The sequence below is a fragment of the Mastigoproctus giganteus genome, chromosome 1 (genome assembly GCF_048544385.1).
Source record: "Mastigoproctus giganteus isolate SK-2022 chromosome 1, ASM4854438v1, whole genome shotgun sequence".
NCBI classification, from domain to species: Eukaryota; Metazoa; Arthropoda; class Arachnida; order Uropygi; family Thelyphonidae; genus Mastigoproctus; species Mastigoproctus giganteus.
The window spans coordinates 51001336-51020132 of record NC_143575.1 but is presented as its reverse complement, the minus strand read 5'-3'; the positions used below and the strand labels follow the sequence as shown (position 1 = coordinate 51020132).

The window sequence follows — 18797 nt, the reverse complement described above, 5'->3', positions numbered from 1 at the left end:
TCAAGCCTCACATGCTCACCGTTGTTTTAGGAGATTTCAACATGCCCTCCCCAAGACACGAAGCTGCTTTGAAGGACGTCGTACGCTCCTTCTCATCTCTAGGCCTTAGACTAACCCATACGCAACCTACAAGACGACATCAAAACCTAGACCTCTTCTTTCATAACCTTGACCATCTTACTCTCACAACGCCGATTTTTAAGTTTGCATCAGATCACCTCCCAATTTCCTTTGATAGTGAATGTCTATGTTCTCCCCGACAACTTGAACAACATGACCATAAAGAATCCCAACTCAAGATCTTCTCATTAAAATATATGCAACCTCAAATCATCCTACAAAGACTAAAAGCTACAGACTGGAAAAAAATTGCTGCTAGCCATCCTGATCAAACGCTTACCAATTTAGCAAACTTGTTAAAAAACATCGCCTGTAAAGGGGCCTCCAAATCTGTACGCCTGTCTCCCAGGACCAAGAACTGGTTTACCAGCGACGCAAAACTCGCCTTCATCATCAAACAGAAACTATACAGGAAATGGCAAAAAACACGGGATCTAGCCGACTACCAACTCTATAAAAAACATCGGGCACGCTTCCTACGCATTCGGAGGAAGGCGCAGAATGACTGGATTGCACACAGAATGAAACTTGGGAAAAGAATCTTCACCAACAAGAATCAACAGTCCCCCATGTCCACTGACACCTTCCTTGCATGGGCTAACTCGCTCGCAACTAAGCCCCTATCTGCCCCAAACCCCTTTATTCGGGTTAATCCACCAGCTAACCAGACATCACTGGATAAATTAGCCATCACAAAGGAACGCCTTACTGAGGTCATCAACAGTCTTCCCAACAAGTCTACCACTGGCCCGGATGGATTCCCTATTTTCATGGTTAAACTGTGCAGTGTATATATCATTGATCTCTTGCTTGATGCATTCAATTCCGTCCTCGTAACAGGAGTTTACCCTGCTATCTGGAACACATATTATGTTTCTCCAGTTCCAAAAAAGTCCAACCCAAAATTGCCTAATGACTACAGACCAATTTCTGTAGGATGCACTTTTCTCAAAATCTTGGAAAAAGCCATACTTCCTGCTCTCATCCATCACATGTTCGGCCACAAACCTCCATACCTCCATAGTGTACTTCCTGGACGTTCCACGATCACCAACCTCTTGGACACACTGTTCAGAATTGAAAGTACCTTAAGCAACAAAGAGCAACTGGATATTGTGTTTCTCGACATTAAGGCGGCCTTTGACAATCTGTCCACCCATGCATTATGTACCATACTGTGCAACTATTTCAAAATCTCTGGCAACATCTTAGTTCTCCTTAGGAAACTCCTTCAGTCCAGGATCCTATGGCTCAAAAATCAAAACCATAATCACCACATTCTCTGCTCCAGAGGGCTCCCCCAAGGGGGCGTTCTCTCTGCCGCCCTCTTCGCCGCATCTCTAGAACCCTTCCTATCAAACCGTACTAATTTTACCACCTACGCAGATGATATTAAGTTCTTCGTCATCACAAAATGCCCCCAGTCCCTCCAGTCTATTACTGTGAGCTCCAACCGACAGCTACATGAACTGGAAAACTACCTTCATGCGATTGGGCTCTCAATTAATAAAGAGAAAACTGCACAACTCTCTATCACCAAGAAGAAAAATACCAACGATGTGGACATCATTATTGCGAATTCTCCAGTTAAAAAAGTCACCCAACATAAAGATTTGGGTATCATCTGGGACAAAGACCTCACCTTCTTGCCTCACTTTAATGCCACTCGAACGAAAACATATTCGGCTTTATGGGCAGTAAAACAAGAGATCTCCAACTTCCATAACCCGGACCTTATCATCAAATACATTCTTCGTTGTATTTTCCCAATTCCATTATATGCCTCGACTATATGGTCCTCAGCACCCTCATCATACCAAGCCAGGTTCCTCTCCCTGGAATTCTGGATCTTGAAATGGCTAAATAGGGTTGCCGGGCTAACACCTACAATCTCAAAATCTGTTCTGGTCACCAATCTTAATACGCTTCCTTGGAGGTATCACATCATCTCTAGGAACCTTCTTACCCTCTCTCAGCTTCTATCCGGAAAACTGAGGTCACCCGATATTTGGGATATCATCGCCAGACCGTCCGACCAGTCCAACACCTCCCCATACAGATCGAAGCTGCGTAGCATGTCCTCCTTGGACAACATGTTTCCACACAACTCCTTCCAAATATTTAACAGATTAGCCATAGACGCTGAGAAACTTTGCAAGGACAGAACCTACAGATCTTCCATTCTTGCAGACATGTATGCCTTAGTCATGCTCTAGGTGGACTCTCTGTGATACCGCAATATCCACGCTTCGATGTATCCGGATGCACTTTTATTTGTTGTAACTTTATGTTTTTGTACTTGTTGTAACTTTATGTTTTTGTATTTGTTATAACTTTATGTTTTTGTATCTTCACCAGTGGCTGTTTAAGGCCGTATATTGTATCTGGCTCTGTATACAATGCATATGTCTGTATTTTATGTTTTTTCTCTGTATATAACTCATGTCCTCTAGCTGCACAGCTGTAAAAGGACATTTCTTCGGAAATAAATTGATATTAATAATAATAATAACATGCACCCTACTTGCCAGACCTGGCCCTTTGTGATATTTGTTCTCTTCCCTGAACTTAAACGTGTTAAGGAACTCATTTCAGTCCATTGAAGGGGGAAAAAAACGACCGAAGTGTTAAAAGGGTTTACAGTGTGTGCAAGGCCAGGGCAATTAATTTGAAGAGAAAAACTTATGAAGCACGAAATATTTCATTATATTTATTTTATTGCAATAGCGTTTTTTAATAGCCACACCTCGTAGAAAAAGGAATTCTTTTGGAATTGGAAGATATTTGCACAAAATCCCACAGTTCCTGCTTTGCCACTAACCAAATTTATTTATTTTCAGAGCATCACTGCCCTTTCTACCCTGCTCCAGTGAACGGTGCTCTTGCTTGTGATGACTGGCTCTACGGACAGTTCTGTCAAGTATATTGTAATAAGAAATATGAATTCGTTACCACTCCAGCTGAATGGTATGTCTGTGACAAAACCACCGAATGGAAAACCATTCCGGAAAATCAGTCCATACCCTGGCCAGATTGTTCTAGTAAGTGTTTTTTTTGTAAAGTTGGTTCTAGACTTTTTTCATATTTTTACTTTATCTTTTCCCGTTTAAAATTTTTTTTCATTCTTTCATTTTAATAGTTTTTTATTATTATTATTAAAAAAATTTTAAATATTATTATTATATGTAGTTTCTTATTTAAAGAGAGAATCTTTTTAAGCAAAAGTAGGGAAATATATACAAAATTACGTTGCAGTATACATCAGGGTCATAAGGACAGAGGTACATGTCAGTAGAATACTAACATGACTTAGGAAATACAAGTATTATCATCATTATTATTATAAGTTAGGATGACCAGATGCTAGCAGCCATAACTGGGACAAAATGAATTTAAAACCCGGGATAATAAGAACTTCCCCCCATGTTCAAGTAATATATACCCTAAAAAGAAACAAAAATATTTATAAAGGCGAAAATATAGTTTAATATATTAATAAATCAGAAGCTTAAAGGCTTTACTCGATTATGTTTTTTTTTGGCATCTAATTGTAATGAAACATAAATTATAGTTTTTCAGTTCAAGGTATATAGCGCCTACTTTTTTTTTTTTTTTTTTTTCTCTCTCTCTATGGGCGGTGCCACTTAACGTGTTGGAGAACCTTCCTGATCGAATCGCGAACCTTCCAGGTCGCCTTGCTGCGACCAAGACGATTCTTTAATTTTCAATGGGAGACTGCCGGGGAAGCTTTGTCCTACGTCGTTTCGTTGCCAAACACGTTTTCGGTGGCAAGGATATGCACCATCCACTACTGATTTTATAAATATATGTCCGTCAATAATACCTGAATGTTTGGTACATTATTTAGACTTCAGTTTGACTCAGCACCCGTTCATATCTGGAGGGAACAAAATACCTGGAATCATACCTGAAATAACCATTGTTGAATATGCTTTTAGAACCCAAAGGCCCAGTGTTGGCAGGAATTACTATGGATGAGCACTTTTTATGACCCTACCTTCAAAGTAAGTGTTTTAAAATATCAAACGACATGTCGGAATCTCGAGTTGCTGCTTTTCACCTGTATACTCTCTTCACGAACCTTTTCAAGAACTTGGGAGTGTCCTGCTTCAAGATTGATCCTCGTTAACTGTTAACTACTTTGTTTATTATTTGGAGAAGCTTAATATGTACTAGTTCAATGACGAAATTTTCGTCCAATATCTTTTAATTTCTCTAATTTGCATTGGTTTGATGTATTCACTTATTGGCAATATACAGTGGCTTATGTTTTTGTAACATTTAGGGACGACCTGATTGGGCTTACCTAAGCGAAGTGATAAGTGCGAGGGTACAGAAATACACGTGTTTTGAATGACCGTGGTTCAAGCTCGCGTATCTACCAAATGCGCTGGTATCCTCGTATTTCTATCTTGTAAACTCCCCTGACCTTATGTGCTCGTCCCAGAATATAAACAGAAAATTTATATTTTTTAAAAATTCATTTTCATAATTTTTTACACATTTATTAAAATTTCATATCCTTAAATTATAATTTTCTTTGAAACATTTCCGTGTGATGAGTTTTTTATGCTGCCTTATTACATCGCTACTTGTATTGTTTCAATCTTTCCCAGTCCACTCGATATATTGGAGTTAAATAATGAGCATATAATTCAACTGAAAAACTGCATATATTAATCCTTTCGTCGTTTAGTGAGATACGTGCCAAGGAAGGTCAGGAGGACCGTCAATGGACAGTACTATGCAGGCGACTGTAGAGATCCAAAAGTCCAAAAAGCCATTAAAGAAGTTTTTCTCCATAACTTTGCTGTAAGATTTGATACCAACAAGTTTTGTACTTGGGAAGGCTCCTGCACTGTCGACCTTGTGAAACTGACTTGTGGCAAAATGGCTACAGTTCATCCAAACAGTAGAAGGCGCAGGGACGTTTGGACATTTCCGATAGATGGGATGGTGGAAATCGAAGTGGAGATCACAATGTCTTCTAAGGAAAAGGTAAAGATATTAATTTATTGATGTAAAAATTATGAAACTGTTCATTTGGATTGATTTTCATATGCCACATGCATTAGTTGCTATTTTGTTTTAGAATTTGTTTTAAACATTTTAGAGGCGCCTCCGTAGCCAGGTGGGAAGGAGCAGCAGTGCGTAGGACACGCTTCTTGATTAGACCGGGGTTCGAGCCCGTCACCACCAAATACAGAGGATGCGGAAAGGTCAAGGAATGACCACCGCATTTCCCTGAGCAATATGGCCTTAGTTGCTAATGCTCCTAAAAACCAAAACAACATTAAACATTTTAGAATGCACATTTTTCAAACTCTGACTTAATCGAGAGCTTGAGTCAGAGTTTGAGATATGTTTTAAAAAATATATTTACTTTGAATTTGTGATTATTCTTCGGAATTAACTTTCAGATTCCGAAAATTATTTTGAGATAGTATGGTAATGAATTGATTAGTTACTACATTATTATATCAGGTGGTAGATTAATTTATTATCGAAATAATACAATTTAAAGGAACTGAACCATCTCAATGCTAAAAACTTAAACTATTTATGGTTACGTTTTGGGAACTCACTATTTCCATCTTCAGGCCTGTTAAAGTGATCCAGGGGTAGAGTCTCTTGGTCTGGTTGCAGAAGACTGGCTGGAACGCGCAGGCTTGAAGACGGGAAACAGTGAGTTCTCGAAACGTAGCCATAAATAGTTTGTGTTTGGCATTGAGTAGTTCAATTCCTTTAAATTGTATCATTTCGATAATAAATTATTTAATCTACCACGTGATATAGTAATGTAGTGGCGATCAATTCATTAACATAATAATGAACAATCACTTAGACCCCTCTTCCAAGTAATATTGCGAGATAGTTTTTGTACGCTCCCTTCTCAGTTGACACAAATAATTCATTCAGATGAAACCTTCATGTTTAAGGAAGAGAGAATCCTTTCTCATCCCTGGGAAGTTTCTAAATATTTTATTTACATTGAAGCGTGTATGATTAGCATATAATTTTCGTTGAGAAGCTGTTGTAGCTATTCTATACTGGAAAGCGTGCCATAATACCACTTTTTTAATGTTGATATATACTCTTAAGTGCAGCATTTAAGTCTAGCTGCAGTCAAGTACGTCGTTCCAATAAAAACTGCATTTTAGAATGCTTATTTCATCATAATATTTTGTCATGTTTTAGTAAATTAATTGCACTGAAAAGGCCATGGGATTCGGAATATATTTCGCAAACAGTATATTTTAATGCATTTTACCACCTATCAGTTAACATGAACTGCTTAATTTTTTTTTAAATATTATTCTTTATAATCATCATTTTATATATGTTTGTTTGGTGTCAAGCAAGAATTATTATTATCCTATTAGATTAATGCTATAAATATCTTTTAAATCCTGATTTTTCATGGTTCAAGAAGATGATATGTTTAATTTGATTTTTTATGGCGCATTGATGGCCCATTGTCAACTTCGGCCATGATGCGCCAGATAATGTGTACATCTGTGTCGGAAGGTAGAAAACTGGATAATGAAAAGGTTAAAACGTGTCATACAAAAACATGTTCGGTCAGTAATTATCAAAAGGAGAAAGAAGTTTTTACTTATGTCAAATCTTTTAACCACTTTATCCATTTCGAAGAGAAGACAAAATGTGTCCATAACTATGGATACTGCGTCGTTAGACGATAGTCCTGCGCGTTAATACAGTATAAATTTCTTCAAGTTGTTCATACTTCAATGTGGAACTTAAAAGAAACTGTGGAAAATCCTCTTCTACTTACCATAGAAGATCAGAGATTGTCCCATCCACATTTATAGACCTTTCAATCTGCTTTTGTTCGCATGAAATTCACGAATCTTGATAGAAAAATATTGTGTTCACAAATGATATAGAAGAGTACATATTGATCAAATAAGATTGAAGCAAGAGCTGATACTGTTCATAACTATCCCTTCAAGTTTAATACTAGTGAAATCATAACAATTTTTCTTTTTAAATAAGTGACTGTATCGTGAAAATCGTTTTCCACGAAGTCTTCTATTTATTCTAAAGTCTGTAACATAGCCGTTGTTCTCAATCGTTTGGTTTTATCTTTAGCAACAGCCATCACAAGAAACACTTCAAGAACTGATGGATGCCATTAACGAAATCGTGAACACTATGTCAGATGAACCCATCCCAGAAGTTACTCTGGAACTAAACCACGAAAAGGAAGTTGTGGCCGAACCTGTCGTTATGACCGCCAGTCAGCCCCAGCTGCTCTGCTATCCTGGAGCAGTATTGGAAAACCAAGAATGTGGTAAGTGCTATGTACTATGAGATATGATACAAAGAAATACTCATCCATTTTGTATTATTTTATTGTACGAGTGGTATTATACGCTGGCTAATACTGAATTGTTATTTTATTTATAAAGCAAATTCGCTGTTATACAGGGTGATTCAGGAGGAACAGTAAATATTTTTAGAGGTTATAGTATCGATTATTCTGAGTAAAAAAGTTCATATAAACATGTGTCCAACTCAATGGATACGGAGATACAGCTGTTTGAAACTGGCACGCACAGCTCCCTGAATCAGATGTGACCAAGAAGCAGTTATAACCTGACGCTGTTTGGTGTTAGAAGTGTTGTTGAGACACTTCACACATGCTCAGTGTGCCGATATGGTGTTTGTCTACGGTTTTTGTGGTGGAAGTACTACTACGGCTTGTAGAGAATACCGTCGATGGTTTCCTAACCGCAGAATACCGGATTCAAGAGCGTTTACACCAAACTGCGTAAGACTGATACAGTTCCCAGCGCTAATACACATGTATTTCTTCTGAACGTGCAAATGAACAAAATGTGGATTTTCATCACATTCTTCAGTCGGTATAATGTAGTCCAACTATTAGCACATGAAGAATTACTATGCTATCGGTGTTCCACAGACAAGAGTATGGCGAACAGCATTAATTTAGAACAGAAATGCATGTAAAAAGAAGCTTGCTGTGAAAGTAAAAGAACATCCTCTTCGGGGTACATTTCTTTGCGAAATTCAATTTACGGATTGCCCGAAAATAACCATTCCCCGCCCTTCCTCCACCAAAAATGATAATTTCGTCACTGCATTTCGGTCTAGTGCACCGAACTCTGTTTTATTTTTGGCAGGAACGTTCATTTTAAGATCAGTACCTATAGTTCGCACAGTGATATCGTCACCGTCTTCCCCACAGCGGGTAGAAAAAGGCTCGGGTTCGAATCCCGTTGATGACGCGATGAACTGACGCGAGACAAAGACTAATGGATTAACAGTAGCCACTGGCAGAGGTGAAAGAGATTCTTGCACTGCTTCTATTGGAATGAGCAGAAGCCTGAAAAACAAGATGCAGGATATTTCAGAGACTGCTGGAAGTCATTGCGGTACAAGTAAACACATGGGTTGTGTTAGGGTAGCTAAGAATAGGAACAGGTGCATGTATACTTGCGTGTACACTAATGCTAGGAGTTTAGTAAATAAATTTAATGAATTTGAGGTATTACTCAAAACATCAAAGGCAGATATTGTTGGGATATCAGAGACGTGGTGTCACACAGATATAAGGAATGCAGAACTGGAATTTGGGGAGTACAACGTCTACAGAAAGGATAGACAGGATAGGAAGGGAGGAGGGGTTATGCTATTAGTTAAAAAACACATAAAATCCAAGGAAGTGAAGCCAGTTGACATCGCTGGACAGTGCAGTGTTGAGTCAGTTTGGTGTGACATAAGCATAGGTAAATCAAAATTGAGAGTAGGAGTGTGCTATAGGCCTAATGACTCTGATGAGTGTAATAAGATACTGTACAGGGAAATAGAATGGGCCAGTAAATCAGAGAGTCTTATAATGGGGGATTTTAATTTCCCAGGTATTGACTGGAATTTGTGGGTTGGTCACTCACACACTAGCAAGGCTTTTGTGGATTTATTGGATGATTGTTTTCTACACCAGCATGTTCGGGAGGCAACTAGAGGGAGTAATACTCTTGATCTGATTATCAGTAGTGATTCTTCATGCATTAGGAATCTGCAGATAAATGAACCACTGGGTGGCAGTGATCACAGTGTGCTGAAGTGGGATTTACTCAAGGAGGTAACTACCATCAGAGGTAAAGGGAAGGGTTTTTGCTTTCGTAAAGGCGACTATGATGGTCTGAGACAGTATTTAAATTCTATACAGTGGGACCAACTGAAGATGTTACCAACAGCAAATTCAAAATGGGAAGCATTCAAGGAACTAATCTTGGAAGCTACCAGGCTTTACATACCAACCAAGAAATATTGTTCAAGGTTCAGGCCTAAATGGTTGTCAGATGAACTAATGAGACATATGGCAGAGAAGAAAAATGCATGGGATACATACAAATTAACACGTGACACAGAAGCCTATGATAGATACAAGTTGATCTGTAACCAAGTTACAAAGGAGGTTAGGCAGGCGAAGGCAGATTACGAGAGATCCTTGGCAAGGCATGCGAAGAAAAACAGCAAAGAGTTCTTTACTTATGTAAACTCTAGAAGGAAGGGGATGAATCAGATTGGTCCACTGGATGTTGATGGTTCAACAGTTGAGGATCCAGCTCAGGTGGCTAACAATCTAAACGAGTATTTTGCATCTACATTCACACATGAGGAGTTATTCAGGAAGGGGAATGTCGTAGGTGAAGTAAACATTGGCAATGAGCTAGATGATTTTCTAATAACTGAGAGGAAAGTGGAGGAGAAATTGTTGAGGATAAACATAAAAAAGGCACCCGGGGTGGATGGGATCTATCCAGTTATATTAAAGGAGGCAGCAAAGGAAGTAAGCAAACCCCCTAGCCATAATTATGAGAGCTTCTTTGGACTCAGGGGAGGTACCCATGGACTGGAGATGTGCAAATGTAACCCCAATTCACAAAGGAGGATCAAAGGCTGACACAAGTAATTATAGACCTGTTAGTTTAACTTCGGTTCCAGGAAAATTAATGGAGGCACTGGTTAAAGAAGCACTGCAGGATCATCTGGACAAGAATTCAGTTATAGCTCAGACACAGCATGGGTTTGTTAAGGGCAGGTCTTGTCTGACCAATTTGATTGGATACTATGATGTAGTCACAAAAGAACTGGATGCAGGGAATAACTTTGATATTATATATTTGGATCTTAGAAAGGCTTTTGATACTGTTGCGCATGGAAGACTGCTGCACAAATTGGAGAAGTGTGGCATTCGAGGCAAATTGCTGCTATGGGTAAAGGGATGGTTGAGTGGCAGAAGACAGAGAGTGGTAATCAATGGACACTGCTCAACGTGGACTAATGTTATTAGTGGAGTTCCTCAGGGTTCAGTGTTGGGTCCATTGTTTTCTGTATTTATAAATGATATTGATGATGGTGTATCAGGCTTAATGTCCAAGTTTGCAGACGATACAAAGGTTGGCAGGGTTGTTAAGGACACTACTGATACTATGCTGCTGCAACAGGATCTGGAAAGGTTGAGCAGATGGGCTGAGAGGTGGCAAATGAAGTTTAACATTGACAAATGTAAAGTACTACATATGGGAAACAGTAACCCCAGATCAACGTATCAACTCTGTGGTACTACGCTGACAGTGGTAGAGAATGAAAAGGACCTGGGGGTAATTGTGCAGGTAGATATGAAGTTCTCTGAGCAGTGCAGACGAGCTGCAAGAGTAGCTCATGGTGTCTTGTCAATGATATACAGGAATTTTTCTAGCAGGGACAGGGATGTGATTATTCCCTTGTATAAGGTATTGGTCAGGCCACACCTTGAGTACTGTATACAGGTCTGGAGGCCTCATTTCAAGAAGGATGTAGAGCTGCTGGAACGAGTACAGAGAAGGGCAACAAGATTAGTGAATGGAACAAAGGCTTGCTCTTACGAAGAAAGGCTTAAGTTTTGCAAATTACAGAGCCTGGAGACTAGGCATCGCCGAGGTGATCTGATAGAGGTGTACAAGGCTTTGAATGGCTTGAGCATGCTCAATGCCGATGGGATTCTTCCTCTTGCTCAGAATAATCACCTGAGAGGGCATAAATTCAAATTGAGGAAGGACGGATGTCGGATAGATGTGCGGAAATTCGCCTTTAGCCAGCGGGCAGTTGGTTTGTGGAATAGACTTCCATCGCTTGTTGTTGAAGTTGATAGCCTAAACAAATTTAAGGCTCAGCTGGACAGGTATTTCGAACGAATTGAGGGGTGAAATGGGAGTAGTGGTTGTTTTTTTTTTTTTTTTTTTTTTTTATTGGCTGATGCTGAATAAGCTTGCTTTCTTGCGTCATATGCCTCTACTAATGCTAATGCTAATGCTAACTTTAATGGGCTTTTTTCACTCCGTGGCTGAGTTAGTCGGTCTCAGGCGTAGATAGCAAGGTTTTTCCCCCCCGAAACTGGTTTTTTCGTCGAGCAAAAGAGGCAGATCGACCAGAGAACACACGCAATTTACAGGCACAATATATATGAGTATATAGATGAAATTCTAGGTGACTCTAATAAAATAATTTGAAATTTAAATTTGATCAGTACCTATAATAAGAAACTACAGAAAAATTACCGGAATAACCGTAGTACATACGGTTCGAAATGACTACAGCATTACCCGATACGTAGTAGTCGGAACTACCACTCATTCGGTGTGACCAACTCACATTTAAACACATCCGCACTGTCATTTAGATTAATTCTTTCAATGATGCAAATTTAAGTATATTGCTTTTGAAGCAGATGTATATTATAAACTGCAGTAGTATTCCATTATTAGAACATTTAAGTGATAGGAGCTCTAATGTCAACACTAACTTTTTAAAATGAATTAATTCTTCCTTTGAGGCGGAACTCAAAAATCTCCAGTAACTGAAGTCGATTGTGTTCTGGATTTTACAGAGATTGGAATCGTCATATTCAAAATAAGATATCTGCATGATGTTTCATTTTTATTAGCAGTTAACATTATCATTAACTGATGCATCCGATATTGTTAAGTCATCAGCTCACTCGATGACCCCAGGCATGAGGCATCAGTATGTATCTGTAAAATGTGTGTCTTATATGGTTGCCTGTTTTGCTGAATAAATAGGGAAAAAAGAGGGGTTTTCCATGCAATGACCATGCAGCCCTCGTGCAAGACCTGCTAATTCGATCACAGTGTAAAAAAGAAACCTGTAAAAATTACTCCTGTGTCGCCTGGATTCCAGGCATCCCGTTTGTAAGTCTAATATCGATTTTCGTCTTCGGATCGGTGTTAATTCCGTCGATAACGACGGCAACTTCTAAGGGGCTTTTCAAGTTGTGGAACGATTAAATAAATAATATAATTTCTGTTTATACTAAGGAACGACACACAGTCAGAGGAGTTCACAAGGCAAAAAAAAAAAACAAAAAAAAAACCAAACTATTATTTTTAGGCCACCCGAATAATTAAATTCATCTGCTGTGCTGTGTCTTATATCTGTAAATTGCGTGTGTTCTCTGGTCGATTTGTCTTGGTATCTACGCCTGAGACCGACTAACTCAGCCACGGAGTGGAAAAAGCTGATTAAAGTTCCTGGAGTAATCGACGGGATTCGAAGGATAGTGGGGAGGATGGTGACGCTACTACTGTGCTATCCGCGCAGACAAAAGTTCATACGGCAGAGAGAATACAAGAATCAGCACCGTGTTTAGCAGTCACTGGCTTGAACTCCGGTCACTCAAGCACGTGTGCTTATATACCCTCGCGCTTGACCACTGAGCTATGGCAGCTTGGTCTTAGGTGGATGTACAGGATTTTGCGAATGAAAACTCGATATTCGAACGTTTCATGGTCTTAGTTGCTAAGCATTTATCCAACTACCAACCCAATCTTCATCTTTATCTTTAATACGTTGAAATGTCATGCATATAAGCCGAACATTAAATGATTGGATTATGTTCATGAGACATTCCACCTAAAGGCAAACTGTTACTCCTTCTTCAAATTTTCATATATAAATTGCTACAATAACTATAGCTTTTTAATAGAGCAGGGTAAAATCATTGCTTTAATTGCACTTTTTTTTTTTTTCAGAACAGAATATATCATTGAAGTGATAAAAATATAGCATTCTCGGTAATTTAAAAGTAGAATGAATGAGAAACTCCTATACTAAATTATATTCATACGAGAAGAAATCATTGAAAGTGTCTCCTATTTTTGAGTTTTAATCAGCCCATCACAGTTCCTACGAAAATAATAGTAACGAACATAATGAATGTAATTATAAATAGGTACATTAAGGGACTTTTACAAAAAAATCTCGAAAACCACAGCACCATGAGCGTTTTCAGACTGTGAAGAGCACCAGTTTGATAGGAGGGATGTGGTAACGACTGACTGCCCACCTTCAGACCAGCAGTTCCAGATTAAAGGCGGCAAGGTAAATTACAATTTAACTTGGGGGGTGGAATATACAGTAATACTGTATTTGGAATGAATATCCAGATCACAGTACAAATGGATAATAGTCTTTTGGAAGAACCATTCCCGACATTTCATATAAGATTATCTCCATGATAATGCTCTCAGGTGCTAAACACACTTTATTGTTCACCGTTTATAGAATAAAGCAAGGATACAAAATCACGAAAATTTCGGTTTAGCGCGGACTCTACAAATGGGGGTAGTCTATTGCTGAGACTTTGTACACCTTTATTTAATCACGAATAATGAAAAAAATTCTAGTACCTTTTACCTATTAAAATAAGTCAATTACGCATAATATTTTAATAATCTGTAAAGCATCTTAAAGATGAATTGAAAAGCGAGCGTGCTGGAAATACAACCCTCAACGTTCACCAGCGGTCGTGGATTTCTTGGTGTTGGCACATCTTACCTTTTTCGCGAATCATCCCACAGAAAATCCATATCTTTGGCGCATAGCGTCAGTGATACCCAATGCCCTCTCTTTACTGCACGTGCAATATCACATCATGAGAGGCTGTTGCAATAATTGTCCCAAACTCTGAACTTCGGCACGTCATGTCAAATTTCAAGGATTAAGTTAACTCCAAGATAAGAGTGGAAAATAACTGCTGAGAGGGTACTTGTACGTTACGCAATATAAACGTTAGTCATGAAAATAAATGCTACGCAGTGGAAATATTAGTATATTGAAAGGCGGTGTGTCTTTTGAATACAGAATATTTATCCAACATCATTTCTGGCATAATACAACGTAATAATAACTAATCAAGCCACGCTATCGCATTAGTGCTAGTGTATTTACTGCGTTGATCGGCCCTTGCTTTAATTTTTCTCTTACTGTAATTTCAAATTCTCAATTTTTGTGTTTATCTCGTGGAGCTTATTGATAATATCGGGATCCACGTTAGTTCGTTGCAAGACAATTCGTTGTGCTACATTTCGGTGTACGAGACAATTTGGAGAATGACAAAATTCGCTGTGTGTGATGATGTTGTTGTTGTAGTAAGGTTTTAGGAACATCAGCGACTAAGGCCATATTGTTCCCTTTATACTGTCTGTAAAATGCAGACAATTTTATGTGGTCAATTTTATGTGGTAATTCTGTGGTCAATTTTATGTGGTAATTCTGTGGTCAATTTTATGTGGTAATTCTGTGGTCAATTTTATGTTTTTCTGGACGAAAAACCCAAGTTTCCGGGAGAAAAAACCATGCCACTCTCGCCTGAGACCGACTAACTCAGCCACGTTGTGAAAAAGACCCATAAACATTCCTCACGCAATCAACGGGACTCGAATTCAGGTCTTTTTCACTCGGTGTGGGTAGGACGGCGATTCTACCAACTGTGTTACCCACGAGGATATCTGTGAGTGACAATTTGGGGAAAGATTGGTGTCTACGACAATTCGGTGAGTACGACAATTTCGTGTATCGCACAGAGACCAGAAATTAACAAAATCAATGAAAGTTTAGGGAAAAAAAGAAATTTTGGTGACTTAGAAAGTAGGAATGCAAACATTTAGGAAAAAGAAAATTATATATTTTTTATCCATTTATTTTGTATAAAAGGATTCACGCCAATCCTTTTAATAGGCAGGTTAGAAAATGAGTACGTGCCTATTTCAGTATGACTCCGTCCATATTGTAACACCTTTAAACCAGATAACATTATTTATTATATTTTTTATATATCTATTCAGTTGAAGCCTATGCTTTACCAAAAGTATGAAGTGATTAAGGGTTGCAAAGCTAGAAGAAACTCATTTGCACTCATCTACACAATCTCAAGGAACGCTTACCCGCCTATCCTTAACCCATCCACGGTACTAGCCTACTACTAACCTTTTTTCAATAAAAACTATGGTGCGGGTTGCAAAGCGGAGGTCAGAAGATGCATATTACCCAACCGGCATCCATTAATGATCTCTACTTTTGGTCTCTGGAACAATTCCACCCCACATATTTTTTTTTTATGAAAACCCCAAATACGAGAGGTATTAGAACCTATAGTACTTAGTACCGTGCTTGGATTGGATGTTGAGAAAACGAAAGAAGATATTTGTTGACATTGGACTTGAACTTCTGTAGACTGTAATTTTCAGGAAATACGTATGAAGGAAGGTTGTTCCAGAAAACGGCAGTTGAATGAATAAACGAGGAAGATGAAAAGTTGGTTCTGTAAGTTTGAAATTGGACAGTAAACGGATGTTGGCTGGTGGCGGCACATGTTCCGACTGTTTTGAAAGAGAGAGCGGGAATTATAGAAGCCTTTTTTAATAGATCTCCTAAAAAAAATTGAAAGTGCAATTAAAAATTGAAATATCAAATATCAAATAACGGTATCATGATCACTAAATTCATCATTTACGGCACGGCACGTTAAAAGTTTGCATTTCTGTGCCAATGTACCGAATCTTCGTACTCGCCGAGTTGTTGTAGCCAGCAGTGCCGGTTCAAAGCAACGGGAGGCCCTTGGCTAGGAGACCTTGGGAGGCCCAAAATTAAGGGCATCTCATCATGAGAAACAAACCTCGTTCTATTCTTTATCTACTCAATGAAAGTAGAACATTGCTGGAATTTTAGCATTAATAAAAAGATTGTTTATAAAATTATAACCTTTAATAAGTTTACAAAAGTATAGAATTAATGAAGACGCTCACACAGAACATTCATAGAGGAATCATATTATATATAGTGTAATGTTATAACATTACACTATATATAAAGTCAGAACAGTTTCTGCTTTTGTATATTTACAAAAGAGTCAAAAAAGTGAAAACAGCTTTTTTGGATGCAAACTTATCAATTTTATCATTAAAATCAGTAAGCCGCAGTTTATCATTTTCTATGCAGAGAATGCTTAGATCAGACAACCGATCTTGGGATATTGTTGACCGTAGGTCATCCTTTATCCTTTTTAGTCTAGAAAATGATCTTTCGCCAGTACAGTTAGTAAACTGTAAACACAGGAACAATCTGAAAATTGTTTCCAAATTTGGAAAATCTGTCCGAATTTTCTCCTGGAATATTATTTGATACATATCTTGGTAGCTGAAATTTTCTTTTTCAGGGTGAGCTTTTTTGACTGACGTACAGGTGGAAGTGCAAGAGTTCATCGACTAGACTAAGGTCAACATCCTTTGGATACCCTTGCATCAACATCTCGACGCAATTGTGAATGTGAACACATCCTTGGTTGCTTGCAGGTTCACCAAAAATGAATTGGTAATCCATCACTAGGAGAGGCATATAAATAAATAAATTTTCTGTCTATACTCCGGCACGACAACCAAGTCAGTAGAGTTTACAATAAATCGTCAATACAAATATTTGTCAGTCACGGGCTTGAACCCCGGTCCACTCAAGGAACGCGTGCTATGCACTCTCGCTCCTGACCACTGGGCTAACAATGACAGTAAATTGATCAACATAGGAAACATCAGGGGTTGAATCGACTGATAAACTAAAATAACCTGCCTGTTTGTTGTCGCTCAGTATTGATTCTCGAACTTTGTTAGCCATCAACTGGATGACCTCTTCACATACGGTTTTGGATAAGTACGATGGCGACCAGAGCCTTTACCTCCATACTGATTTATGTGAGCACACTGGAAGGGAACAAATTTGGCAATTAATTCAAGCAATCCAAGAAAGTTACCATTGTTTGGTGAACCAAACAATGACCATGCTTTCTTCTTAAGTATGTTAGCATAGAGTTCATATGATTTTTAGAGTTTTCGTGGGTTTGAACAAGATAAGCATGATGCCAATCATCGAATCCAGTAGAAGCTGAAGCTGTGGTTGAGGTAGTTTGGTTAGAGAAAAGTTTGCACACAAAACAGTAGACTTTTCCTTTTGTGCGAGAATACACTAGCCATTCTCGAGGGTACGTTTCTCCATTTACTTTGGTGGAATGGAATAAATTCTTTGAGCAGAACCGGGCTTGGTTTTTGTATGTTCGCTTCGAATTGGTAAAAGGTCCATCCCAGTGCTGACATTCCGATGGACCTTTCTCAATCCAGAATGATATTTCCTCGTTATTCAATGTGGTCCATAAACCTACGTCATTGTCTCTGAAATGACTAGTAGCATGAATAGTTGGTATTTTTGTGTCTGCAATGCTAAGGTTTTCGCTGAGATCATTTGCTTTGTTTTCCAAGTCTTTAAGACGGTAATGAACTTGAACTGCTTCTTTTGGTGTAACTATCTCGTGGCATATTCCTTCAGCGCCTTATGTTAATTCTTTGGCTGTAGGTCATGTCACTTCATTGTCACTTTCTCCACAAGTTTTTGTACTTGTAGTGGTAGTTACGGACAACAGTTCTTCTTGAAGTTCTTGGGAGGCTGTGTTCTGTACATAAACTGGTTGTTCTTCAGTCTGCTCAGACTGCTCAGTGTAGTCTACTTGATTTTTTTCTGCTTGTAAACACGAATGTTCTGAATCTGAGGGATTATGTAGGGCTGTTTCTGCCTGCTGTACAAAGCCATATGACGTGATTGGCTTTAAACGCTTGAGTATTTCCTTCTGTTCTTTTTGTCGCTTTCGTGTACTAGCACCACTTTCATATCGCTTACTCATTATTATTTTCACAAAAAATCAAAATTAAATATTATCATGATTCACAATGATATAAAAGAATCCTCACTTGTTCTCAAAACTCACGCTATAATGATAGGCAGTGATCTGAACACTTGTATTGCTTCATAGCTGACTTTATCATTCGATTCTGAGAGCTTTAAAGCCTCCACGAACTTTACTGGACAGTAAGTACGCACTTGTGTAACTGTTATACAGTCATCGACTCATGACTGTATAACAGTTACACAAGTGCTTAGTAACTTAGTAACATTATGAGTCAGACTCATAATGTTACTAAGCAACTGCGCCTAGATAGTAAAATCAAGGATCCAAGGGCGAGTGCGTTCGGCACTCCTATGTGTTCCTGAATTTTGGATTTGTGCTTACACATTATTTTGGCCTAGGTACACCCCTGATTTTTATCGTTACAAATGAAATAAAAGTAATGGTAAATTTAAAAAAAAAAATTTTTTTGGCAAGAGGCCGAGGCCCTGGACTGCACCCTGCTCAGCCCATATGTAAATCCAGCACTGGTAGCCAATTGTCTTTCACCAAATTGTCGTACATTGTCTTTCAGCGAATTGATGTAACCCCAAAGTTA

At 38.5% G+C, this 18797-nt stretch overlaps 1 protein-coding gene across 1 annotated transcript in view; it reads left to right on the top strand.

Annotated features, from left to right (window-relative positions):
- Positions 1 to 18797, top strand: part of LOC150090790 (sushi, von Willebrand factor type A, EGF and pentraxin domain-containing protein 1-like) — a 132417-nt gene that overhangs the window by 63497 nt on the left and 50123 nt on the right. The window contains exons 12-14 of the mRNA XM_090372741.1: positions 2961 to 3161; positions 4838 to 5139; positions 7255 to 7456. Of these exons, the coding sequence (XP_090228867.1) occupies positions 2961 to 3161; positions 4838 to 5139; positions 7255 to 7456 (705 nt within the window). The remainder of the gene's footprint in view (positions 1 to 2960; positions 3162 to 4837; positions 5140 to 7254; positions 7457 to 18797) is intronic.